Below are 26762 nucleotides of genomic sequence, written 5' to 3' on the forward strand. Positions count from 1 at the left end.
ATTAAACGTCATGTAATTGTAGATAAGCTCATCTCCACCCGCTACTCGGAGAAGACGGGACTCGAACTCGCGACACAACTGAAAGCCCGGCTGGCTGCCCTTAACTGCCTCGGGTTCAGGTTGATTAGCACCGCTTCCATCCAATCGGATTTCAATATGGGGCGCAAGAACCCGCCTCCCGCCACTGCGACCCCCGGGAGCCAATCAGGTGTCGAGAAGGAGCGCGGCCTCCCTTCTCAGGCGTGTTCAAACTCAACGGTAGGTTATACAGGCAAGGAGGCGGGCTCTCTTTGTTATTGATGGTCAAAGTAACCAATACAAGCCTGAATTCGGCCAAACAGACAGGAGTAGCACCCAATAGAACCAATAGAAGTGTTAATTGACAATCAACACAGCCAACCAGCACGCAGAGGGCGGGGCTAATCGCGTGGCTTCCGCTCCCGTTGTGTGAGGGCCGAATCGGGAACGGCCTTCGCGCTTCTCTCGCGGTGTCCGGGCTCTGGAGCCGGGCCTGGGGGCGCGGCCTGCCCCGGTCTCTCTCCGGTCCCCGCTCCTTGGCCTTCCCCTCGGCTGGGCCCAGCGCTCCAAGCTCAGTCCAGGCCCCATCTCAGCTGAGCCCGCTGCTTGCTCCCCTCAGGCCCAGCGGGGCCCCCTCGGCCGAGCCATGTCGCTGCACGGCAAAAGGAAGGAGATCTACAAATACGAGGCGCCATGGACCGTGTACGCCATGAACTGGAGCGTGAGGCCGGACAAGAGGTTCCGTCTGGCGTTGGGCAGCTTCGTAGAGGAGTATAACAACAAGGTGGGCAGGGGGCGAGCCGGGGATGTGCCCCTCCGTAACAGGGGGTTGGGGGGCTGCAGGGAGCTGAGCTACGGGCTCTGTATTGGAGGCCGAGGGTTGGGGTTGGTGGTGCTGCTGCTCCTCAGGCAGGAGCTTTGACTTGAATGTGTGAGGTTGTTATTCAGCGTGACAGGAAGCTCACGGCCTGGGCTCGAGTTTGTACATACATAAGCTGTATGGGACTCTGTTAGTAATAGTGTGCTCTTGTCATGATGCTGTGTTTGTAAACTGCTCTCACCGGCTCCTTTGCTTATCTCTGATGACGAGGTTGTGTCTTTAGTCTTTCCTTCTATATCTAAGCAGGGAGGCTTACGCCCTTCAGACACCTGAGCCATCCTTCCTCAGCAACCTTTAATACACTCATCTCATGCGATGAACACGAATGGCAGAGAGAGATGAGGAAACAGACATAGCTGTAGAGCATCCTGGAGTCTGTGTGCAGCTAACAGTGCTGCCAAAGTAGTTCTGTGCATTTATATCATGTGTGCTTTGAAGCTTTGTCAGGCTGCTTAATGGAGAAAATTGTTTCAGAAGTTGGTGTTTTGGATTGGGCTTTGAGGTGAGGTGATGGTAAGGCAAGACTGGCATCTCTTACAGCAGCTAAACGAGTGCCCTTGCTGCAGCCCTGGATGGGATGCTCCTATGTGAGCCAATGACCTGGAAGGGAACTTACTCCCAGAAGAGGAGTAAACTCTTTGAAAGGGCTGACAATAGCAGGACACGGGGAAATGGTTTTAAGTTAAAAGAAGGAAGATTTAGGTTGGATGTTAGGGGGAAGTTCTTTACTAGGAGAGTGGTTCGGCCCTGGAACAGGCTGCCCAGGGAGGTTGTGGATGCCCCGTCCTTGGAGGTGTTCAAGACCAGGTTGGACGGGGCCATGGGCAACCTGATCTAGTAAAGGTGTACGTATGGTGGCCCTGCTAGGCAGGGGGGTTGGAACTACATGATCCTTGAGGTTCCTTCCAACCCGGATCATTCTGTGATTCTGTGAATTGCTGGTGAGCATTATGTGGTTCTGGGAATGCTGCTTTCCAGGCAGGTCTGAGCTTGCTGACTTTTCATTTGTTTAAAGACTAACTCCATCATGTTTTCTGTAGGTTGCGCTCTGAGAAGCAAAAGTAACAACCTTCCAAACGTGTTTTTTTGTTTAGGAGTGGTGGAACTTGTTAATTAGGGGTATGTTTCTGTTGCGTTTACATCCTTCTGTTTGGATCATTCCCTGGGGGTTGCTCCCAATTACAATGTGATCAGGTCTGCTTTTCATTTCAGGCTTCAAGTATATAAAGGCAGTTGAGTCAGCAACTCTTTCTATTTAAGAAAACAACAGCAACAACTCCCAGACTGAAAACTTTACACTCCTAGTTGCTGCAAACAGGAATTGTGCGGTACTGCATTAACTCCAGCTGTTTGTGAATAACCCCCTGAGCTTCTTTTGGTCTCTGTGCTTCGGGAATGGCTTGTTGTGTTGACTTCAGGTCCATATAAGCACCAAATGGTATGAGATTTAATTAGGGTATAAAGCAAGAAAGTAATTGTATGAGAATGGGGATTCCAGCCTGGATGCTGCTGCTACAAAAGTGAAGATATGTTCTTTACTTCTATTTTATACTGGCAACTTCTGACATCAAAATACACACAGTAGCACCAACTGGAAGGAAAATGGAAGTGATAATGGAAGCTCTCTTCCACTTTAACTCTCTCTTTGTGTTTTGAAGGCTTTTGATGGCTCCAAATGTCATTTCTGTTCTGTCCTTGCAGTGTTTTGTTCTAAGGAACTGGCTTCTTTCCTTCCCCCTGGAAGACCAGTTCAGAGTAGCAATTCTAGGTTTCTTAACATCTAACCAAATAAGTGGCTGTATCTCTTCCTCATTACCCTCCCATGTGCATTTTTAAAATGGTTCTTAGTGCATTAAATCTTTTCTAATTGCTGCAGCAGAAGCTCCTGGTTATTTTTCTGTTCCTGTAGTAATTACCAGAGCTCGAAATACTTAAGGTTTCATACATAAGATGGCTGTTTACACCTCTGTTTTGGGTGGATTCAGCTCAGTCAGCTGCCAAGCCATGACTTATTGCTGCCCCCAGCTCCCAGACTCTTGGAACCTCTGTCAGCTCTCCCACTAACAAGCTGTATGACATACAAGAAAGCTGATTGCTGAGATCTCTTTGAACCCCAAAGGAGTTTTGTTTCAGCTCCTACACCTGTGCTCATCAAATCACTGGTACAGAAAGAGAGATGACTTTGCTCCAGGGGAAAGGACTAAAATTATTCAGGCTAGGCTTTCCTGAGCTTCTTGAATCAGCAAACTGCTGTCAGGCTTCAGAATGCCTCATGGATCACAGGCGTAATAGCAGGGAGCTGAGGTGTTTGTACGTTCTGCTGTTAATGCTGCTTTGCAGGCTTTGTGGATCAGTAATGATCTGTGGAAAACAAGGAGAGGTTGATTTCAGGATCTGTCTGTAAGGCAGAACTCAAATCTGCTTCAGAAGGAAGCAGTGCTGCACCCTGTTCAGAGCAGGCTGCTGGGTTATGGCTGCATGCTTCCCCTGCTGTCACCTTCTGCATCATGCCTTCAATCAGAGAGCATCCAGTGGGGCAGTTTGACCAGGGAGCTGTTGTTGCTCTAAACCTGTGAGGTTTAGAACTTGCAAGCAAAAATGGTATGTTGCAGATTAAATGGTATGGCGAGAGCTGTCTCACCTAAAATAATTAGGGAATGTCATCTTTTGGATCATGGGGAAGAGAGTTTTTCAAACTGCTGATTAAAGGCACTTTTTTACTTATGTGCAGTGTTGCAAATCAACCTCATGTTAATAAGGTTCCAGATGTGATAGGAAAATCCACCTCCAGTTGCAACCGATCTCGGTGTGTAGGAGGAACAGATAATTATGTGGCATTTCTGGCTACTGTCACAGCATAATTGCAAATCCAATGGAGATTGAACACCCTCATTTTCCCACCAGAATGAGTTACAGGTAGATGTAGAAGGTTTAGATTGTATCATGACTAACAGTTCCTTTCCTCAGTCTTAGCTGGCCTAGACTTCAATTCCCAGCAACAGAAGTGAGTTCTCTGCTGCTTTAGATTTGCTTTGGTTATGGCTGTGTAATATTATGTTGAGCTGAAAACAGCATAAGCAAAGGAAAAGAAATGATTAGAAGTCTCTTGTCTTCTGATTCTGTCCTTGCCACAAGGTTTTCTGTGACCAAGGACAATTTGCTTCCTTTGTAAAATCTGCTTAGGATTTCTGATCCCTAAAGGAGTTAGAAAGCTTCAGAAGGCTGGGAGACACTTGGCGGGTTCATACGATTGCGTGAAGCATAATAAGGAGTAGCTGTAATGAAAAGAGTGCAAGGCAGACATCCAGCTAAGCTTCTAAAAACAGCCTGTATGTTTTCTAGGGGTCATTACAGCGTCAGAGAGATGCATCTTCAGTTTGACAAGGGAAAGGCTGGCATTTGTAAGGAGCATCTCTAAATGGACTTGGAACTGCTGATGTTACAATGGAAGGTCTGCTGAAGGACTTGTCTTGTTGGTAGATACAGTAGAGTTCCAGACTAGTTTAAACGTAGGTTATTAACCATATTGCTAATTGGAGAATATGTAGGAATTGTGCAGATAAACACCTTAGAATGAGTCTGTTAAGCCACAGCCTCCAGGAGGAAGCCACTGCATGGAAAGCTTACAAACTAATTGTAGTGGGTTGTCCTCTTTCAGTTTGTGTTTGGACAGCATTGAACACAGTGGGGCTTTCATCCTGTTTAGGTCTTGCAGTCAGTGCTGGGGTAAACGTGTCCTCCCAGTCTGTATTGTTCTCTGAACACTCTCTAACATGTCAATATTTTTCTAATAACATCATGTCTGGGACTTGAAGCATGACTTCAGGTGTTGTCATAACCAAGCAATGTGGAGATAGTTCCTTGTCTGCTCTGTCTTGCTTCACTTTCACAACTGGGTGTTATCTCATTACTCTGCTAAGAAAACAAACACCTAATTTGGAGATCAGCTCCATAAAACCTGGCAGCAGGCCTCCTTCCTTTGTCCTTCTCTCACAAAACACTTGAATAATTGTGTAAACATTTTTTTCTTCTCCTCCATTTTTCAAGTTTGAATTCCATTTACTTTCTGACTTTGGAATGAAGTTAATCTGTGTTTTAGTTTTGTGCAGTTGTGACTGAATGCATTCTTTAATGTGGTATTGAAGACAGCTTGGTAGATAGCTGATGGTGACCTGTTTCAGTGTGTAGGGTTGATAGCTAAGAACACAATGCTATGAGCTTTAATTGGTGGTTGTAATGCAAGCCATGGCTTGACTGACTCTGAAGCATCACTGTCAGCATCAGTTCAGTTAAAGATGAGTTGGAATAATGCTAGAACAGTTTATCATTTAAACAAGGCTTTGCAGTATGGAAAAGACAAGGGTGGTCTTTAATCCTTTAGGAGATTGGATTTTGCTTCACTTAAGATCATCTCTTCAAAGTAAAGTGCTGTGGTGATTATGTGTACTTCGCTTTGATTCCCAGCTGAGGCTTGTAGGCAGAGCTTTAAATATTTCTCATTCCACTGACATGATGGTCTTTTCTAATTGTCCTTGAGGTTACAAAAGGCATCCCTCTGAAATGCTCTCATCTTAATGTTGTAATTATATATTATTATTTGGATAAAAATCCTTTCTTTTAAATATGGTTTTGTACAGGTACAGCTTGTTGGTTTGGATGAAGAGAGTTCAGAGTTCATCTGCAGGAACACCTTTGATCACCCTTACCCCACCACGAAGCTCATGTGGATCCCAGACACCAAGGGAGTGTATCCAGACCTGCTGGCAACCAGTGGTGACTATCTGCGTGTGTGGAGAGTGAGTAAATTCAGTTCTGTGATTCTAAGTTCTCCTTGGGAAATGGTAAACTATGGTATTAACTGTGTTGCACGTTGATCTCATTTTCACTCGAAACCAAGTTTTTCACTGTCCTTTCAAGATGTTTTGCACTTGCTGCAGTGTGAAGGTTAAGACATAAAATGAAGTCAGAGCACCTGATACCTTACTGGGTTTTGTTAATGGCAATAATAATGTTACGAATTATGAAGACTCTGGGAGCAACAGATCTGTGATGAGTTGCTGTTTGAATCACCTCAGTGAAGATAGAGGTGGCAGTTGTGTTTTCCAGAGTTTTAAGTTGTAAAGCTGAGAGGATAGAAACCTGGGATTAATGTCTTGTGTGTTGGGATTAATACCTCGTACATTGGATGTGGAGGTGTAACCGGACATGTGATGTTGCTATTTCAGTCAGATGCTTTGCTTTTCCTAAAGGTGGGTGAAACAGAGACCCGGCTGGAGTGTTTGCTGAACAATAACAAGAACTCTGACTTCTGTGCTCCACTAACATCATTTGATTGGAATGAAGTGGATCCTTACCTCCTTGGTGAGACTGACAAAATGAAGAAGACACGCTCTTGAATTAAGTCTGGTGAAGTCCCAATGTGATTATGTTTGGTTTTTTGGTTTTTACTCGAGGCTTAAGGGATGGAGAAGTTCATCCCAGAGCTGCATCTTCCACACAGATTGAGGTAGACATAAGCTATTTACACTCTATACCTGTGTAATGTGAAAGACCATATCAGCATCCAAAAGGTTTGGGTCTTTTAAATGCATTGATAGACTGCTTGACATTCTTGATTTTAATTGTATGCTGTTCTTGTGGCTGTTTTGATCTGTAGATATCAGAAACTATTGCCACTTAGTGCATCAGTGGAATTTGTGAGAATCGTGCGAGTTTGCTAATATTTTGCTAAAAGAAGTGCTTTTGTTTCAGGTACCTCTAGCATTGACACAACCTGCACTATTTGGGGTCTGGAGACAGGACAGGTTCTGGGAAGAGTAAACCTGGTCTCTGGCCACGTCAAGACCCAGCTTATTGCACATGACAAAGAGGTGATGGATATTTTTGGTTGTTTACATTGCTTTTCTTTGTTTTTCAAGCAGTAAAGCAACAAAACTTTTGCTTTCTCCTTTGTTTTTTTTCTTGAGAATTCTGATCATTCAAAAATCTAATGATCCACAATTAAGATTTATGAGTTTCAGGTGCATTAATTATAGGTAAAATACAGTTTTAATGTATTACAAACTAATTAAAGCTGTTCTATCAGCTATCAGAACTACTCTGCTTACTTACCATAGAATCTGGACTTGAGAATATATTTGTTTTACAAGATTATGCTACAGAATATTTTTGGAAGAATCAAACTGGAATTGTAATCAATTGCGTATCAAAGGCAATAAACATCTTACAGGATTCTTTCATTTTAATGTAATATCTGAATCCAGAAAGTACCTATGTTCTGTTTCAGTGAATAATCCTGTAATTATACAACTTGTTTTTTCCTCTCCCTTTGGCTTAAGAACTTGCTAGGAAACTCAAGTATTTGACAAAAAGTATTACAGTAGTAGTAGTAACAATTTCTTCTGTCCATATAGGAAATGCATTTAGCTGTGGATTAGGAGGCAGGATGCTCACTAAAACCCGGGTTGTTTTTTTTCTGTTTTGGTGTTGAGCAGGTGTATGATATAGCATTTAGCCGTGCAGGTGGTGGGAGAGATATGTTCGCTTCGGTTGGTGCAGATGGCTCAGTGAGGATGTTTGATCTCCGTCATCTGGAACATAGCACCATAATTTATGAAGACCCACAACACCATCCATTGCTGCGTCTCTGCTGGAATAAGCAGGATCCCAACTATCTTGCCACAATGGCCATGGATGGCATGGAGGTAAGGCGGTAGTTCTGCAGAAGGAACAAGGCAATTTGAGGGAGGTGGTTTGGTCATTTACACTTAGTTCTTAAAGTGAAGGTGCAGTAAGTGGAGCATGAGAAAGGCCAATTCTTGTTGCAGTAATTTCAGTAGGAGCTAGAGGTAAGTTTGGCATTATAAATGTGAAGGTCTCTGTGCCCCCCTCTATATTTCAGTCAATTTATGAGGGTTCCATGAGCCAGTTGGGCAGCAGCTCTCACATAAAACAGTAAGTGTGAGTATTTTAGTCACCTTGTTCTTTCTCAGCTCTTTGCACCAGGCAGTGTACCGTAGATTTTTACCTGAACTGCTTCAGGGAAGCATGAGTCACTTTTTTTTTCATAACTCACAAGCGTCCTATGTGAGGTCTGACTACTTCTGAAATGCACACAACATGCTGACCAGCTAGAAACTGTTCTTTCAGAACAATGTGTGCTTGCCAAATGCATCCTTTTGGAAGGTATTTAAAGCCTTAGTTCAAAACTCTTTGCTCTCTGGATGGGATGAGAGATGGAAATACAAGTTATTAACTTAGCTTGATTTTTGTTTCTGAAGGTTGTGATTCTCGATGTCAGAGTTCCCTGCACTCCTGTTGCCAGGTTAAACAACCACAGAGCATGTGTAAATGGAATTGCTTGGGCACCTCATTCTTCCTGCCACATTTGTACAGCAGGTAAGCATGGAAAGAGATTCTTGGTCACGCTCTTACCGTCTCTGCTGGTGAGCCTGGTGCTCTAGCTGTGCATCTCCTTTGGCTAAGCTGTTTTATTTCAGTGCTGCTGAACTTATTTTGCAATTTAGTTCTGAAGTGTTTGCACTTTGAGTTCCACCAATTGTGTTTTTAACTTTGTCCTGGATGACATAATTATCCAAAGATGTGTACGAGTTCTACTTGGAGAGCAGTTCTATCATTGTATCTGTCTCACTTTCTTATCTGAACTGCAAGGTCTATATTCAAACTAGCTTTTTACTACACCCCTCTTAGTAGCCATGTATGGACATCTTGTTGTGCTTTGATCCCACTTAGGATTTCGTTTTCTTTTGCAGCGGATGACCATCAGGCTCTCATCTGGGACATCCAGCAAATGCCTCGTGCCATTGAGGACCCTATCTTGGCCTATACAGCAGAGGGAGAAATCAACAATGTACAGTGGGCATCAACTCAGCCAGACTGGATAGCTATCTGCTACAACAACTGCCTGGAAATTTTGAGAGTGTAACACTACTGCTTCATGCCTAATTGAGGCAGGGCTGTATAATTTCCCCACCCCTCTAAAGTAAGAACAACACAAGTCAAGTGGCCAGTATCTGTTGTTGCTTTGCATCTACTGTTCCAAGAAACTGTTACAAGAATCAATGGCAGGTGTCTCCTGTCTCTCCAAGACTCTAAAATGCAGAGACACGCTGAGCCTCTTGGACCTTTTGGGTTCTGGTTTTCTTTGTTTTTGTTTCCCTCAGTTAAAGTTCTGTATATTTGTTTGTTGACTGTGTTAATAAGCTTGCAGGCTTTAAGTTGCTGCGTATGTCCAAGTGTTTGTCAGCTAGCCAGGGCGGCACATCTACCTAGTTTAATAGATGCAAGTGCAAAACAAGGTGGGGAAAAAGATGGTAATGTTAACAGCCACCTTGGCAGGAATCTTTATCATTCCTGTTGTTGCTGCCTCTAAACTGTTTAAACATTTGTATGTTTTTTATATATTGGGCTAACTTTCTATTGAGTAAGGCTTTTCTCCCGAATTCTTACTTTTGATATGTGATCCACTTCCATATACCTAAAGCAGGATATCTTTGTTGATACAAATCACAAAACAACACTGCAGGCTCCCTGGCAGTAAAGGCCTGCCAGAACTAACTGTTGCCTTGGCTCTCAATACCTGGTTACTTGGTGCTGTGAAGTACAAGTACTTGTTGCACAATTTCTTTACACTTCTCTGATGCTAGAGGCAGCTGCTACTATGGCAGGCCTTATTTTTAAATAAGAACTGCATTTACTGTGTGTCTCCTGCAGTTGTGGTAGCTAACAGAACGGTAATGGGTTTCAGACGGAAGGTATTTGCATGACTTGAGCTCCCTCTGAGGGAAATGACTTAAGAAAAAAAATGCTATTTGTAATAATGGACTCTGGATTGACGTTTCCAATGAAATGATTTCCCCTTAGAGGGCTTACGATCTGAACCAAAATAAAATGGTTTCACACTTTGTAGCTTGCTTGATTAGCAGATAACACGAGCAAGATCTTGTGGTTAACCAGTGCCATGGAGCTTCTTTGCATTTGTTCTGTGTTCCTGGGAGTTCTTGAAAGGAGGACCCTTTTTTTCCTAAACATGTTTGCTTTGTACTGTCGGGTCTTGTTGAATGAATGAGATGAGGTGGAAGAACTCATCCACCATCCAAATGAAAGCTGTTTCTCTGAAAGAAATAATTCCCTAATGTAATGCTCAGAAGACAGATTTCAAGTGAAAGAAACAGTGCCGCAGAGGCTATAGTTCGGTGCTTGTCATCCTTGTGGTTATTTGAGATGCATCCAAGGGCATCTGTTTCTGTTTTGAATAGTGGAATGCTTTACAGTAATACACTGCAATCAAAGCTGAGTGGATTAGACAAGATAAAAATCTGTACTGAAGTCTTAATATAGCACAGGTATTGAGATAAAAGCTCCACAGTGCTCTTCTTCCAATGAAGACATGACAGCTGTAGCTGGTCCATGGGGGTATAGCAGCTGAGTTTTGATGGAAATGTCAGAAACGATCAGCGCTGTCTTTCTACCTGATGTATATTCACCTGCAACTGCAGGCAGCATTAAAAACAGTAGAGCACTTGCAAACTGTGTTTCATCAGCTTGTGTGGGAAATGCAGGTTAGGAAAAGGGACTGCAGGGAAACAGTGAAGCTAATGCAGAAAGCAATATCCAATACAGAATGGACTCTGGGAAGTTATGTTGTTCTGGACGTAAGAATGTTCTTGCACGGATGACTTCCTGACATGGAGCTTAGAAGAGCACTGCCTTGCAAGTCCTGTTTGCAGTTCCTTAGAGGCAGCATTACTGCATCACCTCTTGTAATATCAGAGCCGAGGACTCTTAACAGTTTAAGCTCATGTTTTGTCAGTGACATTCTGTGTTCAGCTGTGGGATTTTTGACAGCAGGCTTCATTTGGCTTGGCAATAGGTTTTCATACTAGCTGCGATGCTGAGAGTAGAGTGTTCCACAGGTAACGTGATCTAGATATCAGAGCAGTATTAGCCAAATAGTTGGGTTATAACTTTTGCAGTAGCATTTTGTTGTAAGTTGTAAAATACTTATGCAGAATTAAGTGAAAATTAGGGTTTTCTTAGCAGCAGCACATAATTGCATCCAGAGATTTAGAAACTCAAGAATACATCCACTGACTTACAGTGTTTTATTACAAACAGTAGGTGTAATGTCCTGTGTCACTGAGAGGGATTTTAACTTTGGCTTGGAGTGCAAGCTTAATGGGTACTAAGCAATCTCTTAATTTGATTTGTGCATTGGGAAATGATGGGAACTACCAGAAGTCGTCTTTGTGTTTCGAAGTCTCACACTTGCATAGGTGGCATAAGTTAAAAGATGATGAACACGCCTGCTGCTTGGGAGCAGATTTGTTTTAAACAGCTGTAGAATTGTTCTTTGAAAAAGAGATAAGCTAATTTAGTTGAAAATAAAGTGGCTAGAAGGTTCCATAGGCTGTACTAAATGGCAAACACAGTCAGTTCCTCTAGGAATAGAGTCTGTTGTGCTGTGATGATTAGCATGGAAGGGCTAATCATCAAATAATCAGATAGCTTTTGCTCATGCTGGAGAACTACTGTCCTGTTGTGAACCCAACGAGTGTCAGTCCCTCCATTCATAAAACTGATTGAAGTTCACACATGGAATTGAGTTCTCATTCCAAACTACTCAAAGGCAAGTGAAGGAATTTTGTAGACTCCAGGGGGTTCTAAATAAAGCGTGTATCCTGTTTGTTTAGCCGGTCGATCTGCCTCCTAGATCTGTAACGTGTTGCTTTGGGCATCATCTGTTGTCATTCTTCACATGAAATTACATTTCAAATCACTAGAGGCTGTTTTGGAACAGGGAGATGCTGCTTAAAATAGCTTCTTTTCAGAGAAGTCGCTTGGAAGGTTAATGACTGAAAAGATATGAAAATCCTCATGGGTGAGATGTTCTCTAGTGGAAATGGCACTTCCATATCGAGAGGAAGTGAGAGACTTGGATGCCCTTCTGCCAGCAGCTGCTGACTGTCTGCACGCTGGTTCAAGTTGATCTGCAAGACGCAATAAAACCTTGAGACTTGTTACTGTAGCCTGTGAATCAGAAGATAAAGTTCAGCTCATTTTGTTGGCTTAACATTCAGTTCTGTTAGGTAAGAAACCCCCCATAAGCATGATTATTTTTGTCTAAAGTTCATGCATAAAACGACTTCAGTGTTTGATCTGTATTGTTTTGTGCTCTCTGGAGGATGAGGAGCAACAGCTTACGACTGCCTCGTATCCCCTGAGTGTGAAGTGACACGGAGGGAGAAATCTGAGTGTCAGTGAGGTCAGAAAAACAGAAGATGGCTGTTGTTGGTCCAGGTATCATTTTGCTACTCATACAGAAATATCACTTTTCCCTGACTTCATAGCTCTGTAGCGCTTCAGTTGATTGATTCCAGACATGCTGTTGTCTGGTTGTTGTGTCCTGTTGAAGCCAAGCTTGCCATAGATTTCTACTATTGTGTGGGCAACTGGTTGTGAGTGTATTGGCTCTCAACCAGGAGATACATCAGTCATGTGATACCTCATTAGTTGAGGCTGAAAACCTACAGGAAAGATGATGGACGTTGAGTTAGTGTTGTAGTATGTGAACTCTTAATTGTCACAATGGCCTATGGTCAGTTGCATCTACTGGGCTTGTACTTCTGCGTGCAGGGATTTAAAAGGCAAGGATTTGAGTGCTATGACAATCTATTTAGAAAGGAAACGGTGGTTTCAGAGAGTGATATGAAAGGAGACTGTTAATACAAGTTGTTCCTTACGGAACCTTGAAATGTACTTAAAAGGGGAGGCATTGCCTCTCATAAGTCAAAGTTAATGATCCTTTCAAAACTTAGCTGTAATTACTCTCTTGAATGTTCTAGATAATACTGAAAAGATCTATTTTTGCCTGGTGTCGCAGTGAGAAAGCTGCGTCAGTCTCAACTATAGATCATTGCCTACCAGGGACTAGGTGAGGGGAGTCCAATATTTTGGTATTTGCAGATGCTCTTGTGCTTGTTTTAAATGTAAATTAAAGAAAAGCTGAGTGTGTCTGTTTTGTTCTCTCGCAGATGGCACTTTAACAAGTATATTTTTGGTAAGATTAGGAGGAGAGTCATCTTTTCCTCAGTCTTTTTATGGTAGCCGTTTGTGTTTTGTATAAAATGTTAAATACAACAGTCACTGCAATCCTTAACTGGCTATGGTTGTCAGTATCTAGTGGACCCTTATCTGTTTCTACTAAACACCAATACCATGAGCGCTTGACAGTACTGTTAATATTAAACTGGAGCTCTCTAGTTAGAGAATGGCACAACCTTACAAGGTGAACTTGTAATTTAGTGTTGCTTGTCACCCTTTTGCTTTGCTTAGGAACTTGGCAGTGTCTGGAAATCCTCCTTGAGTTTGAACACGATGGCAGTGGTGGCAGATTGGTTGTGTACAGATGTAAATGGATCCTTCGGATAACGTTTTTAGGATAGAACAGTTGCTGCTGGTGGTAAATTGACGCAATTTCGATCCTCGAGCCTGTCGGTTCCCTGTGTTCAATGGTGTCCTGACTCTTTCAGAACATCCTTAGAAGGATCAGTGACAACATGAGTGAGCTGTTGGCTCAGTACATTGCAGAAGTTATGGTTCCATTAAATACAGAAATGGTTTGACTTCCCTTTGCTGCTTGGCAGAATGGTCCATGCTGCATTATCCAATCAGTTCTCATAGGTTATCTCTGGTACGAGCTTACTGCTTTCAGACCAATATTCCAGACCAGGAATGTACTTACCTTACAGTGGACATTTCAAATGAGGTTTCCAAAACCTGTTGTGGAATGGGCAAGATACTGTGGGTTATGGTCCCTGTTTCTCTTGACCTTTGTAGAGGTCAAGATTTATTTGTACGTGGCACTTAAAGAGCACTTTCTCATGCTTACTTAGAGAGACAGCTGTATTGTCTCCTGCTTACCTGGGAAGAGTCAGAAGTGTTTCATTATGGAGGATATTGAGAGTTCAGCATGCCCTCTGACTGCTATCAGGAAGAGATCTCCAGAACTTCTCATCAGCACCATTCACCAGCAATAAAAAGCACCTCAACACCAGTAGCCAAATGCTCATCCAACATTTTATGGCAGATTCCATAAGGCATTTGTGAAACTTGCTTGATGCTGTCTCATTTCAGAAAACAACTTCGCCAAGTATCTTGACAACCTTTTGTGTCCTTTTTGTTACTCAGCATCAAGCTAGAATCGAGTTCATCCTTCTTCAGTCAATCTAACAAAGAAAATATTGATGCCCAGGGTGCAGCCCCAAGTCAGCATCCCTTGGAGTTTGCTTTCCTGATAGTGAAGCATGGGACTCTCACGTCCCTGTTCGAGGTAATGGTTGGGTCTGTCAAACCTTAATGCAAGAACCAGTGAATGAAAGAGTCACAGTGCAGCTGTGAGGCAGCGCGTTGCTTTTTTTGACAACCTGATGAACACGAATTATGAAATATACTATTTAAAATTAACTTTTTTTCCCTCTTTTAAACTTGGGTTGCTAGCAGTGTAAAATGTAATTTAAATCTGTTGCGCCGAAGCATATTTTTTGTTCCCTGTAGTCAGTAGGAGATGTTTTCTTTGGTGTGTTTTTTCCCTTCTGCTCTTTCCATTCACAGTCCTGTTGTGGTAATTTCCTGAAGGTGTAATCTTTGTAGCATGATTGTACAAACATTCATATGAAATTCCTGACTTCTTGTTCTCACTAAAATACGCTGAAAGCAATAGTAGTTTTATTTCTGTCCTTCTTTTCTCCCCTCCCACGTTGAGATTTGCAACTTTGCTCCTATACTGTCCTAGAGGAATCCTTAATATCCTGCTATCCACCAGACGTATGTTGTTGATATGGATAACTGCAGTGTCTCTACTCCTTTATTTTTATGGAGAAAACACAGAAGGTTTTGTTACAATGGATTTTAACACCTGAGTCATGGAACCATGTTGTTGAAACTCTGTAAATTTGAAGGTAATTTTCTGAGATGGCTTGAAATTGGAACGTTGCACCCTTTGATGCTGTTTCCTGCTCCCTATGTAGTTTAACTCGGATTTTTTAACCTTCTTTCTAAGTTTCAGCCTCCTGTGTATTAGGTACAGTATTTTCTGCCTTTCATACTTTGTAATAAAAATGGAACATTTGTAGATTGACTGCAGTTCACTGTGTGGTGAGTTAAACCTGGGACCCGTGGGGCGAGCAGGGAGGTACTTCTCACAAGAGACATGAAGCCTGTTTCAGTTTTAATGCTGAGAAAGGCTGGGTGGCTCCTTTCTATTGACTCTGCTTTACAAAGCTGGTGCCATTTCATATATCTCTCATCCTACCAATACCCAAACTAAGTTGCTTATTCTGGCTACTCTTGACTTAGGGGTCACTCCGAATAATTATATTGTTAGGATGCCAGTCACAAAAGAGCTTGGAGGGAATGGCTAATGATAAAAATACGCCCACACTTACTTTCTAAAACCAAGTTACCACATGTTGCCCCATACACTTCTGTTGTCTGGTCATGTTCTCTAACTTCCTTGTATAGTATTTCTCCCCTACAGATAAAATGGTAATTATCTGTCCTCATGTTTTTTTTGTGTTTGAAGATGATTGGAAGAGGGATTTTCTAATACAAATAATTGGTCCCTAAAGCTTTCTGAAAATGAGCAAATTAAAGACAAAGTAATTAGGCTCTTATTTAGCTTCTAAGTCCCTTTTGTGTGTGGGTGACCTCTGTTAAAGGGTGTTTTCTTTACAGGCTCTGTCACTATTGTCGTCATTGCTAGAGCTGGGATCTAGAAGGGGAGTAGTGTAGCAGAACTTGACGTTGTCTTACCTTAGAGCTGGGTGAGCAGGGCTGATGTCTTCAGTAAGTATTTAGATTAACTCTACTTCAACTAAACTGTTGTCTGACATCTGGTCTACTTGGGATTCTTCTCTAATTCTTTGTGTACTAACTTTGAAACAAAAGCTTTGTAAGCTTCGTGACCACAATGGAAAGAGTTGCCTGCAAAGATGCTGTGCTGTTTTTTAAGCTATATATGGACTCTAACTAATCCATATTTGGATACGATGCTTTCCTTCTAAGAATTGTTTGTCTTTACCCTAGAAATGTATTTACAAAATCCTTGATCTGTTTCATGGTGAATTCTGAAGCACAAACACAAAGACATTTCCTCAGCTTCCACTCCAATGGATGAAAGCAAAGAAGTCAAATTGCTGTACGCCAAATTCCAGCTACTGCTTTCAATATTGAGGTGCTCTGCATCAGCTTTCAGCTTGAAGGAATGTGCTTTCTTCTTCATAAAGGTAAATAACATGCATTCAAATAGTATCACACCTACATCTGTTTGAAGTCAGTTGGAGTTTGTGCAGGTCTCAAGCAGCAAATACTTAATGCTGGACTTCAAAGGTGCTGAGAAGTACCTGCTTTATCTGTGTTAACTTTAAGCTGACAAAAAATCTCCATCTCTGTATGGAAGTAGCTAAAGCAGAAAAGTAGCACACATTGTAAAGCCAATTTTTTTCTTTGCTTAAAGTCAAATTTAAGTCTGTCCTTTCTGTCCAGCATAAATGCTTTAAATTTCTCCTTATCCAGCATGGGAAATGCAACAACAAGTTCCCCTCCTGCAGAAGGGATTCAACCTGTCTTTCTCATTCTGTGATGATCTACATACCGTGTTGTTGTTGTTGTCACTGATTTGCCATCTATTCCCTTCATTAGGACCAGTGGGTTGCTAAAAGGTTTCAGCTGATTAGGATGTGGAGGCTCACTCAGCAGTAACCACACAAATCCACCTGTTCCTATAGACACACAGTCTCTTCAGTGATGTAGACTAGAAGTCTATAAAACACAGCTGGAAGCAACCCGTTTGGGTCCTAATTAAGTCCTGTGGGAAAAACTACCGACAACTCCTGCAAATTGGACATACCAGAGCAAAAATACAGGAGCTGGTAGATGATGAGAGAAACAGGCTGCTTGTCAGTGTGGCAAAATAGGTGTCATTAAGTCCTGAGGAAGAATTCGTGTAGAGATGAAATAACAGGAGGTTCTATTCTCTACCCTAAGGAACAGATGACATCTGGTATGGCTGGCTGACTTGCTGTGAGACCCTGGACAAGGTACAGCTGTTAAGAGCTGTAAGTGAAAAGCACTTTAATTAATCAGTGATCAGTAAGTGGCTTGAAAATACTTGAAAATTAAAGATGTCCTCAACAGTAACAGAATAGTTATAATACAGCGTGACTGTAACAAGATTGTGCTTTAATCTCATGCTTTTTTTTTTTCCTGTGCTGCTCCATATGTGGTCCAGATTGCCAGCTCAGAAGCAAGTCATCATCTAGAAGCATGTAATATTTCTAACATCCTTCCCCCTCTTCCTTCCCTTCAGTTTTGCTCGCTCCACGACAGTGTCTCCTACTTTTTAACCAGACAGCTTCAGAGCCCCCTCTGCTGGAGTGCTGACAGCAGGAGGACAGACGTGGTTTGGCCAGCAGAATCGGACAGGTACCAGCTGATTTTCTAGGGCTGGGGAAGGGGAGAACCAGGCATGCTTTTTAAAGCCGAGCTTCATGTAGTTGATGTGCTCTACTGGAGGTGAGATTTGGCCAGTTCACATTGCGTCTCGCTGTCCTGAAGCTGGATCACAATGCTGGTTCTGTTAGTTTTCCATTAGTACTGCAGTCAGGGTTTCCATAATGCTGAGAACACCCATTAACAAAATGAGAACAGCCTGGAACCAGTGAGGTGATTCCTGTCAGGATTTCAGAATGCTTTTCTGCATCATCTGAAGATTTATCAAGTTTTTTCTTCTCTTTCTCCACCAATTTACTCCTTTGCACAACTCTCTGGCTGTGGAGATCTACAATAAGGAAGTTTTGGTATGAGACAGCGCTCAGCCTGGAGACTGCTAAGCTCTCCAGGAAGGATGTGTGTACCTAAACAAGAAGGGAAACAGGAAGGAAAGAAGAAATAGTACATCTGATAGCAAGGAGAGGATGCTCTTTGAGTCAGACAGGTATGCTTCAGAAAGTGCTACCAGAATAGAACGTATGATGGCACAACGATTAAGAGCTTGGGAAAAGATGCCAGGAGCTGAATCCCAAAGGGCTGCTCCAGTCTTCCTGTGCAACTTCTAACCAGTCACTGGCTCTGTGCAGCACTCTCGTAATCCCTGTTTTCATGATTAATTTCCTTTTCTTCCTTTTTTGCAGTGTGACAGCATTAATCACCTCTGTAAAGTTCCTTTAAAACAAATGAGCTCACTATGAACATGGATGCTGCTGGGGAGTCTGGGTGAATACCTATGCTGATGATACATAAGATACCTTCAAGCAGTCTGAACAACTTTATGTTGAATTAAGTGTGCTTTGTTGTTGCTGTTTACAGAAATGAAGCTTCTTTTCTGGAAAAAAGCAGCTTGAAAAGGATGTGGGCAAATCTGGGTGGAAAACCACAGACTATCATCTTGTACTGCGGTGTTACTGTAAAATGAATAACCTCATTTTTATGCTGAAAATTTGCATTAAGCAGGGAGTAAAAGTGAAAAAAGAATTATTCTTACTTTACCCCTGAAGATATATTAAATGGGCACCTGCTAAATTTCCATGGTAGAAATGTAGCTGCAGTTCAGGAAAGGTACAGCAGCTTGTCCAGGAAAAATAATGTGAGGAGGGAAGTCTGCAGTGCCCCCCCCTCAAACAGCCTAATGGCACTTGTATATAGGCAGTGTTGTGATAATGTCTCTAAAAAGAGAATAGAGATGCAAAACAGCAGTTTTTGTCTGCCTGTGTGTGTGTGTCAGGCTAGATAGGTGTGTGGAGTAATGAACCATTAAGGACAAATCGTTCTGTTTTCAAAGGAAGAAAAAAGCTTCAGTGAAATCCAGGCTTTCTGGTTAACTGGGGATGGAAGGGGCACATTGCACTGGGGTGCCCATCTCCTGCCATCTGCTGGGGTCTCCTGGCTCATTGACACGGGTAGCAACTAGCAAGCCTGGTATCTGTTTAAGTAAAGCAGCTTTCTGCACAAAGGGCTTCAGTGGGTTTCATGTAGCAGGACTTTGGCTGAGCATTTTGTATGAAAACATGGAAGAATTGGAAGACAGATGAAAATACTGAAGGGTAAAGTGACTATAGTGTGTTTTGACATCAGAGCTGATGCACTAGGGAATTAATCCTGAGTTTCTCCACTTCTAGTGCTGCAATTAATCATTAAAACCTTTCTATAATGACCTTGGCACACAAGAAAAAGAATCAAGTGTGATAATTAAATGTGGTGATGAACAGAAGTGGGGAGCTTTCCTAATACAAGGGAACTAGAACATCTTAGGGAACTGATGGCTTTGAAGAGTGAGAAACAGGCAGGAGGTGAAATTCAGCAGCAGAAAGTGTGAAGCTGTGAATGTAGATGTGAAGGAAAGGAGGCTGGATTTATTTAGTAGTTAAATGGTAGCAGTGAGTGTGAAAATGCATTTAGAAAGATTGGTCTAATGGCAAATATGATGATGCTGTCATATAAAAGAGAACTAAAATTAGAATAGAGGCCCAAAAAAAGGCTACCAGGAAGGCACCACAGAGACTGTGTTATTAGAAGAGTTAAAATGGCTTACTCATCTATTAAAGTGGAGCCTGAAATGGGATATGATTATCTTCTTGATGTATTTAGAGAGAAAACACCAGGGAAGAGGAAAGGATAATTTAAGTGAAAGGATAATCTTGGCATGAAAACAAACAGCTGGGCACGAATGTACAGGAAAACTAGAAAGAGTTTTGTAATTTCAGAGTGATACAAGAGATGCTAAAAATGAGCCTAAACACTGGTAATGTTGGGCTGTGTTTTCGGATGGGAACTTGAAGGTGATATGTGTGGAAACCCTCTGCTCCAAAACCAAAGGCAGGGCTGAGATGATTGGCTCTGTGCACAGCTTCTGGCCCTTGATGGCTCAGATCTGTTGATCTAAGCATTCCTTTACAGATTGATTTGTCTGTCTCATTTGGCGTAGCAGGATCTTTTCATTATCCCAGATAACATCATCATGATTTGGTGATGCCCTGAACTCTTCCTGGCCCTCACTTTAGGCAATTTTTCCTTTCCAATCCAGTTTTCCTTCCTGTGTTTTCCAGCTGATGCAGCCTCTCAGACATGAAAACATTTAGAAAACAACACGCTTGCTGTTAGATGTCTGCTGGATAGACAAGCAGCTGCTGAAGCCATCTGCTCAAGGTGGGATTCCCAGCAGCAGGGTGGCCATCATTGCATTGAGGAAGGAGAGCTGGACTTGTTCTTAATGAAACAAAACCCCTCTGCTATGCCAAATACACCCCCAAGGTGGAATGGAAGCAGGGCAGAGCAGCTGAAGGCTGGCTGCTGTTTTTAGAAGATGAGTTGATTTATGGAGCTTGAGGTAGAATTATTAGCTTAGATTGGACAGGAACAGCAGTTCTTTGCCCTAATATCTGTCTCATGGCATGTTTGTGTTGTGTTTAGCAGGGATGTTTTCTGCTTTATGGGCACAAGGGGAGGTGGCAGCTGGGAATGTTAAAGGAGGAAGAGCCATCAGGAGCCCATCAGCAGGTGAATGAATGGCACAGGTGAGCAGTTCTATTTCTAAGGACACAACAACCACATCCTCATTAATATGAACCCCTAAATGAAAGGAGAGGGGTTGAGTGAGCTCCAGCCTCGTGTACCTAAAGCTCATCCATGTGGATTTACTTTCATACCAAGTAACTTCAACAAAGGCACCGTGCCTTTCCCCATTTCCCCCCTGCCTTTCCCCCCTTCCCCTTGCCTTTTTCCCCCTTCCCCTTGCCTTTTTCCCCCTTCCCCTTGCCTTTTTCCCCCTTCCCCTTGCCTTTTTCCCCCTTCCCCTTGCCTTTTCCCCCCTTCCCCTTGCCTTTTCCCCCCTTCCCCTTGCCTTTTCCCCCCTTCCCCTTGCCTTTTTCCCCCTTCCCCTTGCCTTTTTCCCCCTTCCCCTTGCCTTTTTCCCCCTTCCCCTTGCCTTTTTCCCCCTTCCCCTTGCCTTTTTCCCCATATCCCCTTGCCTTTTTCCCCCTTCCCCTTGCCTTTTTCCCCCTTCCCCTTGCCTTTTTCCCCCTTCCCCTTGCCTTTTTCCCCCTTCCCCTTGCCTTTTTCCCCCTTCCCCTTGCCTTTTTCCCCCTTCCCCTTGCCTTTTTCCCCCTTCCCCTTGCCTTTTCCCCCCTTCCCCTTGCCTTTTCCCCCCTTCCCCTTGCCTTTTCCCCCCTTCCCCTTGCCTTTTCCCCCCTTCCCCTTGCCTTTTCCCCCCTTCCCCTTGCCTTTTCCCCCCTTCCCCTTGCCTTTTCCCCCCTTCCCCTTGCCTTTTTCCCCCTTCCCCTTGCCTTTTTCCCCCTTCCCCTTGCCTTTTTCCCCCTTCCCCTTGCCTTTTTCCCCCTTCCCCTTGCCTTTTTCCCCCTTCCCCTTGCCTTTCCCATCCCATATTGAGCCCTTAGGGAGAAGAGCCGGGAGCGGTGGGCACTAGGACCCAGCGGCGCAGTCCGAGCGGTGGGCGGGGCCTCGCTGCCGCCCGTCATTCTGATTGGCAGCCGGCTGAGGGCCGGTCCCCTCCGTTGGCGGGCGAGGAGGCGGGGTCAGCGCAGCGAGCAGCACGACCCCCAACGATTGGCTGGCGACTGTCTGAGCGGCGAGCCGATTGGCGGGCTGTGCCGTCGGGTGGGTGGCTCGGCGGCGCTGATTGGCTGAAAGCGGCGGGTCGGCCCCTGTGATTGGCAGGCGGCGGCGGCGGGTGCGCGGTGGCGGCCGAGCGGTTTGTTTTGCTCGCGGCCCGGTCGCTCGGTGCCGCCGGCGGCGGGTGGGGAGAGACCGGCACCGGCCGAGTCCCGGCCCCACAACCCGCAGCCCGGAGCGGGGCCGCCGGAAGGAGGCGGCTGTTTGGGCCTGGGAATGTGGCGGCGGCTCTGAGCCCTCCCCCTCGGCCCGGCCGCCATGGAGAGACGGCGGTGACAGCAGCGTACCACAGCGCGCCGCCCGCACGGAGCGGGCCCAGAGCCCACAACCATGGGTGAGAACGGGGGGTGAGCGGGATGGGGGCGGCTGTAGGATCGGACAGGACTGGGCCGCGATTGGGATGAGGGGCGGGGGCGGGACGAGACGGGGCGTCGCCTGAGGGAGGGGGGGGAACGGCCGGGGGGGCCTTAAATCTGGATGTTGGGCTTAGAAAGTCGGGCTGGGGGGTCTTAAATCCTCGATATTGGCCTTATAAAGTCGGGCTGGGCTTTGTGGTGTTGGTACCCGATTCACTTTTTGCTTTTCAGCGGTAAACGATGTAGTTTTTCTAAAGCAAGATCAGGTTGGACGGGGCCTTGAGCAACTTGATCTGTGGGGTCTCTATGGGGATCTGTTGGGATCTATGGGGTCTCTATGGAGTCTATGGGGATCTATGGGGTCTCTGTGGGGATCTATGGGGTCTCCTGGGCAACCTGATCTAGTAAAGGTGTATGTTTGGTGGCCCTGCTAGGCAGGGGGGTTGGAACTACATGATCCTTGAGGTCCCTTCCAACCCGGGTCACTCTGTGATTCTGTAAAGCAGAACTGACTCATTTGCTGGCAGGGGAATCACTGCTGTTACCTGCAGCGCTTTGTGGGCCGTAGCTTTGATTCTTCCTCCAAGTTTGGTGCTGTGGGACTCCCTCAGCGTTCAGTCTGTGCATGTAATATGTTCACTTCTTTATATTGTAACTGCATTGCAAACGTCACTCCAAGCAAATGCAGGATGTTCCGTTCCCTTTGTGCCCTGAGACGATCCCAGGCACAGCAAGACCTACAAGAAATGCCTATTGTATAAATGCAGTAGATGGGCAGGTCTATAAGTGGGCTCCTCTTCTCTAAAGAGAGATGTCTGGTGTTCCCCAGGCAGTGTTATCTCTGCAGGAGCCAACCTGATGGTGCAGAACTCACAGCAGCCAACCAGGAGGGTGCAGAGCTTCCATGGAATTGCTTTGTGGGGCTGTTGGATGCCTCTTGATAAACACGTGAGCACGGGATGAAGAAGAACAGTTCCACGGTCGTGTTGTAATGGCAATACTGATTGCTTGCAAAGGGAGAGATCCAAACTCATTAGGCTGTTGTGAGCAGATCTTTTAGAGACTGTTTTGCTGTGACCCTGAGCTTTCTCCCACCTTGTTTCTCATGAGATTCTCTGACAGATGAGTGCTGCCATTGAGAGGTCAGTGTTGCAGGTTGCTGAGCTCCATTGATAGAACCACAGCTCGCTGGCACTTCGCAGAAAGGGCAGTCATTTCCAAACCTGTGCTTTCCAAACAGAGCTCCTCAGCAGCAATAGGCTCACTTGCTTCTAATACAGAGAAACGTGAGTGTATGTGGGAAGCAGAGGGGAGGAGCAGCACTCAGGCCCAGAGTGAAGTGCTCCTTGCAGTCCTGCTGCTGAGGCTCTCCCCGGCCTGCTCTGCTTTCCTGCCTGTGTCACTTCCTTCCCTTAGCTCTCATTGCCTGGCGCTGTGCAGTGACAGCCCCCACTGCTGGGGGAGGGAGGGGGCTGAGCCCAGGGTCGGTCAATGCCAGCTACAATCCTCAGTGTGAGGAATTTCTCAGTGTGAAGAACCTCAGATACATATCCCAGCTCCATAGGGATGCTCAGCTTTTTCTTCTAAACCTTCAGGCCAAGTTTTCTGTTTGAAATAAACTTGCTCGTTGCCCCTGGTTCTGCTGGCAGAATAGCCAGCAGCATCGCTGTTGGTGGCAGCAGATAACAAATGCGTGTGTTTGCTTTTCTCAAACAACTTCTAGTGCCTTCTATTATCATGCTATATAAAATACCATCCTGGATCATAGAGGTTTACAGGCTTTTCTGCACTCTGCAGACGCTTTTACTTTGGGGTTTGTTTGTTTTTCTTTAACCCTATTCCTGTTTTGTACCACTGCAAACACACCGACCTGCTCGACCCCGTGGAGCAAACCCTGTACGCGTGGAAATAAACGCGTTATGAGGATGAAGGGTTTTCTCTGTGAGCAGCAGTTCCCCTTTATCCGATGGTAGAAAACCCGTGAGTGTAGTTTTTCAAACATGAGAAGCATTTCCTGGACAACATCTTTGAGCACAAAGCAGAGCTGTGTTTCCCAGACCTACTGGAGACGTAGCAGCAAAGGGTCCTTCAGTGAGCTTCCAAAATTGCTTATTTTTCATTCCTAATAACTTTTGCATTGTGTGATTAATGTGATGCTGCTGCATATACTCCCTTAAAGCCAATCTGTGCAAATCCTCTCTTTGGATGGAAAGAAAGAAGTATTCATGCTTGGTAACATTAAATCCATCACAATGTTGTCCTGAATGGAAACATTTCTTCCTTTGGCAAATGTGTATTTCACACCGATTTTGTGTTAAAAAATGATAAATACTCTGTTTCCCACCAAAACAAGGATGAATTCTCTTCTGTATATTGTCTGAGGGAGATGGTAGCCCAGTCTGTGATACTAACATCACATAAGCTCCACCTGCTGCTGCGTGGCATAGCGTGGCTGTGTGCTGTAAGATCATAGCATTAGTGCTTGCCTGCAGGTGAATGGAGCACCCAGCAGTGCTGCGACCCTTCCTGCTCACCAGGGGGTTCTGCTGCTACCCAGGTGCTGCCATGAAGAGTTTCACGTTGCAGAGTTGTGTCAGTGCACAAGTGAGCTAGTAAGTAGTTGCACATCTAAGCTGCAGCCTGCATCAGGAGGCTGTGGATGCCCCATCCCTGCAGGCATTCAAGGCCAGGCTGGATGTGGCTCTGGGCAGCCTGGGCTGCTGGGTGGTGACCCTGCACATAGCAGGGGGTTGGAAATGGATGAACATTGTGGTCCTTTTGAACCCAGGCCATTCCATGATGTGATTCTGTGATATGATTTTGTGATAGGAGGCAGATAGCTGCTCGGACACGTGTCTTCTCTGCCCACTTCCTCCAGCAAATGAGAGACTTTGAAAATCAGCCGACGTGAGCACAGCCTGGGCTTTGGCACCAACAGCTTGTGAGTGCATCTCAACTGCTGCTCCTTGTTTTGGAGTGAGGTGCCATGGTGTTCAGACCAATTTCTCATTCATAAACGTATTCTTTGATTGACTTGATTCCGTGTTATGAGCACCCAGTTAGAAGCTGTTTTCATAGCTGTTTTGCTTGCCCAAAGGAACCCTGACCGTCTGCCAAGACAAGCTCTTCTTCATCCTCCTGGTAGCCAGCCAAACCCAAACTGTGCTGTAGTGGAAAACTTGCATCCCTGCTCCTCACATTGTGCCTTGGGTGCTGGGAGCTCAGCAGTTCACCACTCCATCGTTGTCACGGTTTGTTATGCGGAGGTGCAGCCCCTATTGGCTGCCTTGCTCAAAGATTATGCTCAATACCAAACAAGAGGAAGGAATGAGAGTAAATTGGAGATGCTCCAGGGAGGTAAAAGGGGAAGCGTTCAGATGTAAGGTTGAAAACATTTTTTTTGTTAATAAAAAAATAAAAAGCATGCTGTGCTGAGAGGAGAAGGCTGTGGGGAGACCTCATTGTGGCCTTCCAGTATTTGAAAGGAGTGTATTAGCAGGAGGGGGAATGGGTGTTTGTGAGGGTGGGCAGTGATAGGACAAGAGGAATGGTTTTAAATGGAGACAGAGGAGGTTTAGCTTGGATCTTAGGAGGAAGTTTTTCACCCATAGGATGGTGACGCACTGGAACAGGTTGCCCAAGGAGGCTGTGGATGCCCCATCCCTGCAGGCATTCAAGGCCAGGCTGGATGTGGCTCTGGGCAGCCTGGGCTGGTGATTAGCAACCCTGCCCATAGCAGGGGGTTGGAACTGGATGAGCACTGTGGGCCTTTCCAACCCAGACCATTCTATGGTTCATTCACAACCTTTTTTTCACATTTTTCTCCCACAAGGGGTTACGGAGTGCTGAGATGGATCCTAGCAATTATTTCCTTTGGCTGAAGTGCTCTTCAAAAGCAACCTCTTCTTTTGGTTATGTTACTTACACCCCTGCTATAAGAGACAGTGTAGTTATTGTCCCATCTGGCTTGTCTTGGAAAGCAGCGATTTGGGGCAAATGGGATGGGAGAGTTCTTTCCATCCCCATCTCCAGCCTGGCCTGCTTGTTGTTGCTGTTCTGATGGCAGTGCTCAGTAGCGCTCACATCAGCTCGAGCATATCTTTGAATTTATATAACCTGATCAGCTTTATCTCTTAATAAATGCTACAGTGCCTTGTCGAAATCCCGTAGTAGCCCATAATAGGCTTTTTCTCAGTGATGCTGGGAGCAAATGTGAATGCAAGATCTCAGAGTGTGGGCTCCAAAGTGAGCTTCAGCTCTGAGCAGCGCTGTGTTGCATTTATTGATTCCTGATACGATCAGAATCATTGAAACCATGAATTTGTTTGTTAATAGTCCCTTGAAGCCCCAGAGCTGGGGAACTCTGGTATCTGGTCTGCTACACATGAAGAGGTTCCAGAATGAGCTCAAACATGCTGCTTGGATTGAAAATGCCTCCTGTTGTTCACCTTGTGTCCCTTCAGCGTGTCAGAGCAGCATCAAGCTCCAATGCTATCAAGAAGGCTGGGTTTAAATTAACTAGAAGAGGTTTAATGGGAGTACAGTCCTGTTTTTCTAATGGTTAAACAATAGCTCTTACCTTTGGGGGAGGAATAAAGCTGCCTCTCAGGAAAAGTTAAGCAGAGGAGGGCTTGCATTGCCTTGCAGCACATGGTGAAGGTGCAGTGGAAGCACTGCTGCTCCTTGCAGCACTGAGTGACCTTCTAGGCAGGAACTGGGGAGAAAGCCAGTGTCGTTTCTGTTCTGGCTGGGATGAGTTTAGATGATACCCCCTTACACACAGCTCTGTTTTCTGTTTTCTTGCT

The 26762-nt window shown here is 44.7% G+C and overlaps 2 protein-coding genes and 1 long non-coding RNA gene across 9 annotated transcripts in view; all 3 read left to right on the forward strand.

Annotated features, from left to right (window-relative positions):
• Positions 1-436: 436 nt before the first annotated feature.
• Positions 437-15056, forward strand: DCAF7 (DDB1 and CUL4 associated factor 7). The gene is made up of 7 exons (XM_015885809.3): positions 437-802; positions 5536-5694; positions 6148-6259; positions 6650-6768; positions 7393-7602; positions 8179-8296; positions 8671-15056. The coding sequence occupies exons 1-7, from the start codon at positions 665-667 to the stop codon at positions 8841-8843; spliced, it is 1029 nt and encodes a 342-aa protein (XP_015741295.1). The 5' UTR covers positions 437-664; the 3' UTR covers positions 8844-15056.
• Positions 15057-15206: 150 nt separating this feature from the next.
• On the forward strand, positions 15207-20790 carry LOC146757280 (uncharacterized). 2 transcript variants are annotated; one of them, XR_014937149.1, is made up of 5 exons: positions 15207-16203; positions 16964-17034; positions 17286-17401; positions 17755-17912; positions 18109-20790. It is a non-coding gene; the product is annotated as an uncharacterized LOC146757280 (long non-coding RNA). The 2 variants fall into 2 exon arrangements; XR_014937150.1 differs by having other exon boundaries at positions 16964-17016.
• Positions 20791-21623: 833 nt separating this feature from the next.
• The window catches only part of MAP3K3 (mitogen-activated protein kinase kinase kinase 3), a 38174-nt gene continuing 33035 nt past the window's right edge, over positions 21624-26762 (forward strand). For 3 of the 6 annotated variants that reach the window (XM_085523586.1, XM_085523587.1, XM_085523588.1), the window contains exon 1: positions 21641-21935. In XM_085523586.1, coding sequence (XP_085379712.1) covers positions 21932-21935 — 4 coding nt within the window. In that variant the 5' untranslated portion in view covers positions 21641-21931. Of the gene's footprint in view, positions 21936-26762 lie in introns of all 6 variants that reach the window. The other 3 variants (XM_085523589.1, XM_015885659.3, XM_015885660.3) reach the window with 3 other exon arrangements.

Source organism: Coturnix japonica, chromosome 24 (assembly GCF_054131305.1).
Source record: "Coturnix japonica strain WE chromosome 24, WE-NBRP24, whole genome shotgun sequence".
NCBI classification, from domain to species: Eukaryota; Metazoa; Chordata; class Aves; order Galliformes; family Phasianidae; genus Coturnix; species Coturnix japonica.